The sequence below is a fragment of the Toxotes jaculatrix genome, chromosome 2, assembly GCF_017976425.1.
Source record: "Toxotes jaculatrix isolate fToxJac2 chromosome 2, fToxJac2.pri, whole genome shotgun sequence".
NCBI classification, from domain to species: Eukaryota; Metazoa; Chordata; class Actinopteri; family Toxotidae; genus Toxotes; species Toxotes jaculatrix.
In genome coordinates, this window is record NC_054395.1 from 15,739,645 (window position 1) to 15,752,441 (window position 12,797).

Sequence of the window (12,797 nt, forward strand, 5' to 3'; positions counted from 1 at the left end):
CCTGTATATCTTTTCTTATGTAGCTATAACGGATCGGACCACGTTTGATATAATGCTGTCATAAATGATGGACTTGAGAATAAAGAGGGAGTAATCGCTGCCGGGATGCTCAGACTAGTGTGTGTGAGAGGCACTCAGCATGACAGCATCCTTCTTCATCTTGGGGTGAGAACAGTTGGGGGGTTCTCAAAGTTCAACCGGTAAAATATCGTCACCCACTGGTCAAACCTGGGAACATCCACCAAGAGAGTCCTCAGGGTGTCTGCTCTGTAGCAACACTTGGTCTATCTTCATCCTTAAAAACCTGTGACACTGCAAGACTATATTTGGACTGTCAGTGAGCCCAGAAAAAAAACTGAATTAGAAAAGAATTCCTTATGGGACTACTGAGTGAACAACTCTATTATCTACTGAGTGAACAACTCTACATAATATCTCTCTCGCTCTCTCTCTCTCTCTATACATATATATATACAGTATGTATATATACACGCATATGTGTGTGTGTGTGTGTGTGTGTGTGTGTGTGTGTGTGTGTGTGTGTGTGTGTGTGTGTGTGTGTGTGTGTGTGTAAAATACATGTCAAATAGGAAACAAACAATGCAGTTAAAGGCTAAATAAATAAATACATTTAAATAACGTACAAAAAAGGAAATATTAAGAAACTGGTGGCAATGTAATATTTTACAATACATTGTACACTAGAGCAAGTCTGGTGTAGCTGCACAAACCTTGAAAACGTAATACATATATATCTTACACAATAAACATACCGTAAAATAAATGACACAACTGGAGAATGTTTGTTTACAGCTCAGATAGAGGATTGGATAGAGGAGAACAGAATTCCTTCCTGGAGATCCAAACACACCTCAACCATCGATGCAATTTAATAGAATGAGAGGATAGTAATTATTGCAAATCTGAACGTCATCACAGAATACGACAGAATTCCTTCCTACAGAATTGCATACACCTGAACACCGAACAGAACAGAATGCAGAACTGAATGAAATAGAAAGTAAAGTTATAATGTAAAAGAACAACAGAATTAGAAAAACCCAATATGACAAAACGTTATTTCAGTTCAGAATAGAATAGACGTTTTATGAGAAAGCAGCGGCAGCCTACTTTGGAGACATATAAACAGATGTTTTACAGCAGCAGAAACATTTATCGCCGTTACTGACATTTGAGTGCTGTTTGCTTAATGGCGCATGAGGTGGTTGAGTCTCACCTTTTCTTTCAGCGCTGTTGACTGGGAAGGGACGCACAGGTGCTGTGAAACCACTGGCCTGTATGTTATTAATGTGTTTTTCATTATATAAATATATATATAACTGTTCATGTTTAAATAATTCTTGTCATGCAGAGTAAGTCACGCCCGGCGTAGTAAGTCGACTTAGACCTTGAGCCTCTGTAATGAGAGGCGCACATGGGATTGCGCATTATCTGTATGATCGATGACCGGGTTCTTCCGTTAAACTAATCTGTAATTAAAGACAGCGGCGCTTCTGACATGGTAAAATACACCAAAATGTATTGTTTAATTACATTTAAAATACTTAATTTTTCACCTTTTGTTCATCGGGTACGTTTAGGCCTTGTCTCAGCAGGAGTCCTGTCCTTGTTATAGCCTGTTCAATAGTCAAATAATTATCAGTTTGCTGCTGATTTAAAGTTGCAAGGTCGTGTCACTTTCACGGACTATATATTTTTACTGTTACTACAATAAAGTTGCCCAAATGTTTTGATGAAGCCTAGTTAGGTAAACTTTCAGATGTCATGTCCTTGGTTGGGGGGCAAAACCTCCTCATGCTGCTATTTTCCTGTCTACGAGGAGCACGACATAGAAGTTTGCTGCATACATCTGACCACTAGATGGCGCAGAACTCTAAGGAAAGAAATTTATCGTTGCAGTCTAAGAGAAATCCATGTATTATAATCCATGCTGATACAAGTCTCACAGATTTACTCTCTGAGTGAATGAACTTTATGTGCAAACAATTTGAAGTCATTTAAGTGTAAGAGAGATGCAGCTTACCCAACTGTTGTGCACTGAAGTCTGCAACAACTGATAGAGGCCTTTACAGATTCTGTAATATGCAATAGGTAGTGCCTTTGTACCAGTGATTTGTAATACATCTCCTTGGTGATGGCTAAACAATGGGGGCAGGTTCAGACATGGCTCACACAAAGTGAATTGGTGTGGCACGGATCCAGCTGGCAATTCCCTGTGGTACCATACCACTGGTGAATAGACCCTCATTTATTTTGGCAAGGCTTGGTACAAAAAGAGCTCGAATAGAGCTTCTGCATTCTTTTACCCTGGGTGGGGGGACAGAAATGGCGTCCCAGAGCACAGATCTCATGTTTCTGCCTCTCGGTGGCACTCAGATTACATCACACACTTCAAACAGACAGGAGCAGTTACTGAGGAGGACACCGTTTACTGCAGATAGTCTCACTTTATCTGCAAGCAAGCACTGAATGAAAGCTTTTAATGATTTGTGAATATAACCTTGTTAAATTTAATAGTAATATTTATGAGCTGCAGTAAGAAAATAATAGCATTAAATTAGAGATTTTAAAACTTTATTGTTTCTTTGTTTTGCCCCTTGGGTCTTGTTACTGCTGAAATTAAAAACCTTTCACTTGATATGGGAATTGAAACATCATAAGAATAATATAAGACACACAACTGAAGCTTCATGAGGATAAAAAGAAATCACGAAACATTTCAAACTATATTGTTTATTATATATTTCTGCCAACGCTTACAGCAACACGAGACCTTGTCAGATGTGACACATTGCACATATAGTACTCTTACCACTGCTCGAGGCAGAGCCATACTAAAAGTTACAGTAGCTCAAATACTCAGTAGAGGACCAAGAATCACGACAACTCACAGTAAGCTAAACGAAAATCTCTCACACAGTTACAGAGACACAAACAGAGACCAACACTAATCAGGAGCTAAAGCATAGTTTGAGGATGAGCTGAACTGTGGTTGTACTAGGACGTACTGTAGCTTCTCTACGCCACAGACCACAGACTTGGACCTTGGATTTCAGCGGTGTTCTCTCCATCTTCTCTCCAGACAGGGCGGGCGACCTAGCGTGGCGTTTATGTGTGGGGGGGTTATTTATCAGCAATGAACACACACAGGCCCACAGAGGAAGACCTGCTCAGATGGGGTGCCTGAACTTCTGGCCAGCAAAACGGGCCTTGTCACCAAGCTCCTCTTCAATCCTGAGTGAGAGTGATAACAGTTTGTCAATGTGGATGGATCTGCAGCCTAAGAAAATCTGCCATAATGTGCTTTTAAGGTGTAATGAACACACAACTCATAGCATTAATAAACTTCTGTGTGACTATGAAGATTTGACCAAGCTTTTATTTAGCTATTGTAAGTATACGTATGTTTTCGGACTGAACTTACCTGAGCAGCTGGTTGTACTTGGCCAAGCGCTCAGATCGGCAAGGTGCACCTGTCTTGATCTGGAGAAGACAATAAATGACACATGAGACCAAACCTGTCATGTAAAAGCTGGGATACAGTTTGTGTCGTCAGCTTTAAAAATCTCAACATTACTGACACCAAGCCAATGAGCTTTTTAAAATGACTTGTCCGTTAAGGTTTTACCTGTCCAGTGCAGAGACCGACCACCAGGTCAGCAATGAAGGTATCCTCTGTCTCTCCAGAGCGATGGCTGACCATCACACCCCAGCCGTTGCTCTGCGCCATCTTGCAACTAAAAGAAAAGACGTGTGTAAGCCAGCTGACACTTTATTTACGTTTTTAGATTTTGGCAACAAGTGTGATCACACCGCTCTGTTGTGGACACTCACGCCTGCAGGGACTCAGTGACGGAGCCGATCTGGTTGACTTTGAGCAGCAGGCAGTTGCAGGCCTTTTCGGCCACACCCTTGGCAATGCGTTTGGGGTTGGTGACAGTGAGGTCATCGCCCACCACCTGGATGTCAGTGCTGGCTGTGAATTTGGACCACGCCTCCCAGTCATCCTGGTCAAAGGGGTCCTCAATGGACACAACTGTTGGTATAGACAGAAGAAAAGAGCGATGTCATTATATAATTATGTATCTAAATTAGTCATTATGGTCATATTACATTCATTATTTACAGGAACCTTAAATCTCTAATAACTGACTTTTCTGGCCACTTGGGGGCAGCAGAAACAAGCTGCTAAGTGCTCAACTATGTTCACCAGTTAGCTGCTAACTGTGGATTTTTAGAGGGTTTTTTTTTTTGCTAAAGCTTCTTACTACAGCAGCAATAATACTTATGAGCTTAGTGTGGGTGCATTACATTTGCTCAGCCTTTTTCCTACTATACTTAACAGATGTATATGATGTCTTGAAATCTTTGCATCTTGCAGAGCAGCAACTACTGGACTGACAGAGAGTTTTCAGGCCGTACATCAGAGACTACATGTTAAACAACCCACCGGGGTAATCTTTGACAAAGCTCCTGTAGAGATCAGCCAGCTTGTCAGAGGAAATGTAGCGGTTAGGGTCGTCAGGTGACTTGAAGTCCAGGTCGTACTTCCCACCCTTGTAGAATTCTGAGGCAGCAACGTCCATGCCAATGACAATCTTGTCAGTGTAGCCGGCCTTGGCGATGGCATTCTTCAGCAGCTCCAGAGCTGAAACAAAAACAACACACTACTGTAAAAATGTGACCAGAGATCTTGCTGCTAAAAATCAAAACATTCTGTTTATACAAATGAGTCACCACTGAAGACTCTGCTCCACTGGGGCATTTGCCATATCAGCACCTTGACCTGACACTGGAGTCTGAGCCTGGCAGTCAGTGCTGAGGCCTTAATTTAGAAACCATATGTCAGCCCAAGACTGAGATGATAAGTAAAGTACTTCCCTGGGAAGGTCTAAGAATGCACTGCTTCCAACACTCCCTTTGGACTAGTCAAAGCACACAGTAACGACCTTCAATGTTCACCCCCTAAATGTTTCATAAAATAACAAGTAATTTGTTCAGCTGGATCGACCTGTAATGAAACTCTCACTATTAAATAGTTTTTATGGCTTTCTGACAGTTTCCTCTCACCTTCCTTGTTCTCCAGGATGTTGGGGGCGAAGCCTCCCTCGTCTCCCACATTGGTGGCGTCCTTGCCATATTTCTCCTTGATGACATTCTTCAGGTTGTGGTACACCTCAGCACCGACGCGCATGGCCTCCTTGAAGCTGCTGGCTCCCACAGGCAGGATCATGAACTCCTGCATTGCCAGCTTGTTGCCAGCGTGGGAGCCGCCGTTGATGACGTTGAAAGCCTGGAGGGAAGCAGAGAGGATCCTCTTTCAGCTCAATGGAATCACAACTGAAGTTAATGATTGGTTTGAGAGATCAAACGTTAATGGTACATGTCTGTTAGGCCTATTAGTATTAAGAGTCTTTCAAAAAGCCTGTGGTACATGACTTGAGTAATTGCATTATTATGCTCACAGGGACTGGGAGGATGACTTCAGGGTTGCCAGCCAGGTCAGCAATGTGGCGGTAAAGGGGAACGCCTTTCTCTGCTGCACCAGCCTTGCACACAGCCAGGGAGACGCCCAGGATGGCATTAGCACCAAACTTAGCTGAAGGAGGACACACACAAATATTTCAATATACTGTCTGTAGTTCTTTCAAGACTACATTTATGAAATATTACTGTCTTCTGATGTTTATATTATTCATTATTTTCTGAAGAGAGTATTTTCTCAGATTTCTGACTCTTGCTGATCATTGCATTTTGTAACAACATTTGTTGAGTTGTAAGATTTAAAGTTTCTGGAGTACTACATTGTGCGATTGTTAGTAGAAGGTGTAGTGTACATAAAGTGGACACAATTATTTTAGGGCACTTCATATTCGATAAATTTCACACTTCATTCAGATGATTAAATGAAATGGTAGAGAGCAAACATTGGGCAAATGTTTCAAACTAACGCTAACACTAGTGTCTATGAATAAATGTAGGACAAAACTCTTTAAGGTTAACAAATTGATATTGTCCCATAATTTATTGTATGTTGTCAGTAGACCAAATTGTCAAGCAAGTTACGGAACATAGAGATGCATCTTACACTTGTTTTCTGTGCCATCCATGTCCAGCATCAGCTTGTCGATCTTCTCCTGCTCCACAACACTCACATCCTGGATTAGACATAATACGACAAGTTATACCACATATGTGGAAACAAAAGACTAACTAGGTTTAATTCTAACTCATTAGTTTAGAAGAACACACTCCAACAGTGTTAATCACAGCAGCATCTCAGAATTGATATCATCTGTTAATACAAACGTTTATAGACACCTATGGTATATCATGTTTAAAAGTGCAAAGATTAAGACATGTAAAATACTCAGAAAAAGGAACAACAAACAGCTGCTCAACATGTCCGTTTTATGCAATGTTTTGCCACTTGTTCCAAAACTGTACAGTTAGAAATTTAACAGTAATATTAGTCAAACAATAAATGGTCCTACCTTGCTAACCAGTGCAGGTGCAATTGTTTTATTGATATGCTCAACAGCTTTTGAGACACCTGCAAGGGGACAAGCAGACCATGACTGACCCAGACAGAAAAAGACCATGCATCACAGGTGGGACAGATGACCACAGAGCGCCCCATCCAATCTTACGAGGATGTTGTTTTCGAAAAATAATATATTATTTTGGAATCACGAGGACTGAGGACTGTGATTGTGCTATTTATTCGTTTTTTGTTTTGTTTTTTTTTTTTTCTTTTTGGGCCTGTGAACATCTGTTAACGCCTGCTAAGGTTAGTTTCCAAAGGCAAACCCATTCTTCATGCTGCTGTGCACAGGGATATGTAAACGAGCCATCCTGTTATTCCACACTTTATTTACCTGGTTACACAATGCAGGGGCCAAGAATTCATTTATATATTTAACTGCTCTTTTGACTCCTAACAAGAGGAAGAGAGATGGAGGAACCGGAAATGAAGAAGTAAAGAGATGAGGACAGACAAAAGAATGTAGAATTGTGTTGAAATGACATTAAAGATACGAGCAGAAGAGCAGCAACCAGGTAGTTCAGAGGGGGAATCAGGGAAGATGCCTTACCCTTGCCCATGTAGCGTGTTTTGTCATTGTCACGGAGCTCCAGAGCCTCATAGATGCCTGTGGAAGCACCACTGGGCACTGCAGCTCTGAAAAGACCTTGAAGACACAGAGGACATTTTGCAAATGTCATTTGCCAAAGTGCTGTGTCATGTCCGAGAGAGTAAGCAAAGGACTGAGTGCAGTTTGATAAATGTTTCATTGTAATTTTACTACATGAGCCATTACCATGATTGTGATTACTATGTGGTATTCATACAGCACAGACTCTGCATACAAGAACATGTTTGTTAGGACACTGAGTGCAGGAGGGTTGCTTGGTATTCAAGGAGCACTAACACAGACCTAGAGGCTCAGCTAAAGGCCTTCCCTGTAATGTTGTCCGTTCTTTCGCTGTCCAGAGTAGAAATAAAGCATGTGTGGAGGAAGTGGCTGTGCTGCAGAAGACTGTGATGTAACAGGGGAAGACAGGCTGCCAACTGAGCATGTGCAGTGCATCTGCGGAAGGATGCCAAGCCACGCCCATTCATAAGAGAGTACAACCATTTTGAATTCACCCAAGTGAAGAGAAATTGGGGATGAGCACAAATCTGTTCAGTTTGCTCAGTGGACCGGCAGGGGATGGTATAAGTCTGGAGGGATTTAGGGCTTAGGACAGGAGGACAGAGCTTCTGTCTAGGCCATGAGCTCTGGCTTAATAAATCATCTGCATCAAGAAATGCAGCTGGGGGGGACGCTGGCAACAATCCCTCAGGCTATAAACTGGCATGTAGAGTTATCGCATTATATCTGCTTTATATTTTACCTGGCCAAATACAATCAAAAGAGTCATCAGTAGCATGAATTTACTGACTTTACTAAGATGGTCCTTGCATAGACATAATGCATCAGCAAATTTACAAACACATAGTTTAATACATTTCTCTTTTGTGCTAATAACCCCACCATGCAGAGGATATCACAATAGCAATGAGAATAAATGTATCTCTAGATTACTAGAGTTACTTCTAATTACATCGTTCTAGCCACAAGCACAGGAGGGTTTTCTAGTATGTCTGTGATCGTGAGGCAGGCTGGTTACATAACACCGCTAAACACATTACAGTTACTATGACAGACAGTCTCCGGGTGCAGCACACTCGCTTTGGTCTGTGCTGTTAATGATGCCAAAACATGCCTGGCGGACTTAAAATGGAATCTTGTCGAAAAAAAAAGGAATAAAGGTGCTATTTACAGTAAACTGGAGCACTCAGTCACCATCCCAAACCAGGGCTGCAGAACAGAGCAGTCGATTTCCAGCCAGTGTATTAACGGCAGTGTGGCCTGTCCCACTCACTTCCATGTCAATGGTCATTCAGGTTACTTCATTAACATTCTCAGGACATTTCATTGGGTTGAACTGTTCCTTTGTTTCAGCTCTCAGAACAGAAGAGCTTAAGGAAAAACTTCACAGTCTGGCCATTAGTAAATTGAATAAACTGATCTCAGCCTTAGGAATACGTGTCAAACAGTGTAGGGTTTAGATGTTTTAGGCCCTGCAGCTTCATTATGTAATCTAGCTTACACTTTAGTGATGGAAGCACACAGATTTAATCTACCTGACACCTGCACCTTGCATGCAACACCTCAACTCACAGGTTTGCTAGAAGTTCCTACTGTATAAGCCGTATGTGCTGCCAAACAGGAACCATTACAGTAGCAGAATGCTGTAGAGGCAGTGTGATATTACAGGAGCTATTTTCACACTTTCACCATCTGATCTGATCTACTCTGGGTCTGGAGCTGGCAACAGAGTGGCCACACTGGCTTGACCATCCTGATTTACAACTTAAGTAGTTTTCAATAGCTATATAATTTGGCAAGACACTTAAAAAATAATTATAATACCATGAAACTTTGGGTCAGGTATGTTCTTACTGCAGAATTGCATACACTGGGAAATAATTGCAAGGTTTATGCCTTAATACTAAGTTACAGATGACTTCAAATGACCTTTTAAACAATGTGTAAAGATTGTGCATACAGTAAAGTGTGATTTGTAAGGTCTTCTGTTGTCGGCTAGTTAGTTGTGACATCCTTCACCACAATTTAGAAACTTACATGGTACATAATAACATATATAAGCCATGCCGTACCTTTCTTGGTGTACAGATCAACTTCCACGGTGGGGTTGCCACGGGAGTCAAAAATCTCACGAGCGTGGATCTTCAGGATCGACATGGTTCTGGATCTGCAGATGAAACGACAGGAAAGAGACATCGGTATAGTGCTGTTTCACAGGACAAGCAGACAGACGCCGGTTACCTTGTGCTGTGACTTACTGAATTAAAGCTTCCAGTCAAAACAGTGAGTGGGCAAAAAATTCAAATGCTCAATGACAAACTCGGGACAAAGTGTAATCTAATTTATAGCCGGAGTTTGGAGACAGAGCAATAAACCATCTCATGGATTGTCTAATTAAACTTATATATACTGGCCATGCACACCACCTGAACCAACTGATGTGGGCTGGCCAGGATTGCAGAGATATTAGTCACAGAAAGGCGTGGCTTATGCAGCAAAAAAAAAAAAAAATCTCTGCAGGTCCCCTTCAGTTTACTTATCAGATTACACACATCATTGCTACATGCTTGCAAAACCGTGTTGAGAGCACTACTGTCAAACAGTTAAGTAAGAACTCTTGATAACAACAGTGAAAAGTCAGCATAAGAAACAATAAGTGAGTGTTTCAGCACAGTGCATGTTTGGCTTCTTTTTGTCCAAGTATCACTGAACTGTTAAGAGTTACAGGACTCAGCAGTGGTCTAATCTCACGAAGCCTCCGTTATCTCTCCAAATTTCAATAGTGGAGGTCAGAGAAGGTCTTAAGCCAGACTGTCTGGTCATGACGCCTACTGTGCTATTGATTTTCATTGTTTGTATCTAACTTTCCCTGAATCCATGGACTAACTTGCTCATCTACCCACTCTGAAAGCATGAGTGAACTCTGAGTACCTCTTCCACAGCTAAGCTAGAGTGCAAATACAGCAGAACCAATGGAAAATGTCTTTAAAGGTCTCTGTGGAAACTTGCCACTGGCTGCAGCCACGAGGCAAAATCAGTAAAACACAAACAAACCCTGTTCTTCTTTAGCTAAATGGAAATATTTTACAGTTGGGGGCTGGGTATCGAACATCAATACATTTCTGATACCGACCGAAATGTGTCTCTGGCACAGAGAATGTAAAACTGCCAAGCTGGCAAAGTTTGTACTGAATGTGTGGCAAGAATCCCAGTCTCATTCAGTTATTCTATGATCAGAAACGTCTTAAACTAAATGAAAAATGTTTCCATGTTAAGGCTGTTTTATCTAATATTTTGTAAGGCTGTTTGAGTTTATGAGATATTTAAGAATTTCGGCTTCTTTGGTTAAAATAACATGGAGTGTTTTATAGAAAAACATGTTAGTATTTGTCAACGAAATGGTACCATTCTGGTATTGGAACCATAACTCCAAAATTAAAACTGATAACCACCTCTACTGAACTTAGGTAAACAGACAGATTTCTTAATTAACCCATTACCTGGCAACTATTTATAATATATCTAATATCTAGAGACACAGAGATATTTGAAGAAGACTTTGGGAAACTGTTGTGTGTGTTTCTCACTATTTTCTGACATTTTATAGAAACGACTCATGAGTCATGGAGAAGACTAATCGATGATAAAAAATAATTATTACATGTAGTCCTTGAATATACTACACATTATATTTCTGCCGTGGATGTCTCGCACCCACACTACAGTAAATTTCTGTTCCATTTAAAGGTTTTTGCTGCCAGATTATTGCAAACACAGGAATCCAAGGAGGTAACCTGGCAGCACAAAATGGCACCCACAGATAAATAAATAATTAAAGATTGACACCTGATATGTTTTGTACGCAGAAAACATGTAAATTAGGATTAATCCCATGTTGGGCTGCGTTAAAGTATACCAGCAAGTCATTACTGTATATTAATAACCAGTTTAATACTTATTCATAAGAACATTCACACCTTTAAAACTCCAGTAATAAACTTACAATCTACTAACTGAGTGACTTGGTTAAAGCACATGTATCTTCTTGTGGTCTGTTAGGTAGAGAAATGACTAACCATCACTGGGGGGAAAGAAAAAAAACCCTGAACGTTGTGTAATCTCGCTATATGCAGTAATTTTCCTTTCCTTTCCTATGGACACACCCCCCATGTCTGGTGCAAGCAACTGGTAGCTGAATCACTGCCGGACCCAGCATGTGTAGCCTCTGACAGTATCTGACATCCCATTACATCCTTTTAGGCCTAATAGTGGTTCTTCAACAAATGGAAAAGGCGGTCTGCTGGAAGTTGGAAGTTGCAACTTGACGCCCTTTTCCCACACACACACACTGCAGCTCTAAATGGAGTGACATCTCGCCAGCTGACGGCCTGGTTTAAAAATAGACGGTGGGCTACAAACTACTCCATCCTGCAAGCCACACAACCATCAATTTAAAATCAATCCATTTAAACAGACGCTCGAGAAAAATGGAAATGAACAAAGTATCATCAGCTAACACAAGGACAAGACTTTGAGGTTACCGTCGAGCATGAAGTACACCATGTACATATTTATACAAGAGCAAAAATAGTTTATATTAACATGAAATGTCTTAGAATAGACGCTTTAAATCTTAACTGTTCTTGTCCTTGCCAAACTTTTGCGATAAAAAGCAGAAATAAGGGAGTTAGAGTTACCTTTCCGGCCTAACTGTGTGCAAGGACGGTGCTGCTGTGTCTCTCTCGTGCGGGCAGGCAGAGAAGGCGCTCGTGACGCTCCGGTGTCGATGTTAAGTGAACGTAATCAGGAAGGACCAGGGCAACGGAGCAATTTCATTGGCCGGGGGCTGACTCACGAGGAAGACGAGTGCGAGGAGGGAAGCACGTTCACCATCGTGAGGAGTCAGACATCCCACGTTCGGACGAAGAGCAGGAAGGTTTTGAGCATCACCGCTAATAAAGACAGCATTTAAAATGTGCAGAGAACAATGGTGTTTCATTTTTTATTATTTTAAGTGGATTTTGGTAAATGTATTTTTTCTCTTGGTGAGAGGATGAGAGAGGCAGAATGCGGAAAGATGACGCAGAGATGAGGACGTGCAGAGAGGCAGGCAGGGATCTCTGATGCAGTGTTTCGTGGTTGGTCACATGTCACTTGGTTGGTCACGTTTTTGTTTTTTTATTTGGTCCTGACTTTTATTTTCCCATCGCGGATTTCACAAAATGAATGAGCAGAGGAAGACGTGTGCGTTTTTCTCATTAGATCAAACCCGCAGCGTGGTTTGCAGACCAGAAGATGACTAGTCGTCTGGAGTTTAAAAAAAAAAGGTGAATGAAAAGAAACGCTCTTTCAACAGATTTCCGAAATGACATATGAACATCACTGACGGACAGTAACTGAGTGCATCTACTTATGAACTGAGTAACTTGTGCTTTACCTGCGCCTCTGCAACAGAAAACAGTTTGTCACTTTTCATACTGAAATGCAAAACTTAAGATTATATGCATCATTATAAGTTAAAGTACACAACAGTATAAGAAGCAGTTAAAACTGGACCCACCACCAACTACAACACTAAAGTACAGCTTACATATTTACTTATTTGCTTACTTTTACATGTTA

General features: G+C 41.2%; 1 protein-coding gene across 2 annotated transcripts; it reads right to left on the reverse strand.

Annotated features, from left to right (window-relative positions):
* Positions 1 to 2,738: 2,738 nt before the first annotated feature.
* On the reverse strand, positions 2,739 to 11,989 carry eno1a (enolase 1a, (alpha)). Of its 2 annotated transcripts, none has more exons than XM_041053798.1 (12): positions 11,873 to 11,989; positions 9,248 to 9,342; positions 7,116 to 7,211; positions 6,516 to 6,574; positions 6,110 to 6,179; positions 5,487 to 5,620; positions 5,092 to 5,314; positions 4,472 to 4,669; positions 3,856 to 4,057; positions 3,650 to 3,758; positions 3,446 to 3,504; positions 2,739 to 3,255 (listed from the first exon to the last, which is right to left on the reverse strand). In XM_041053798.1, exons 2-12 carry the CDS (start codon positions 9,330 to 9,332, stop codon positions 3,192 to 3,194), a joined length of 1,299 nt encoding a protein of 432 aa, XP_040909732.1. In that variant the 5' UTR covers positions 9,333 to 9,342; positions 11,873 to 11,989; the 3' UTR covers positions 2,739 to 3,191. The 2 variants fall into 2 exon arrangements, with proteins under 2 accessions (XP_040909732.1, XP_040909741.1); XM_041053807.1 differs by lacking the exon at positions 6,516 to 6,574 and adding an exon at positions 6,900 to 6,958.
* Positions 11,990 to 12,797: the final 808 nt, after the last annotated feature.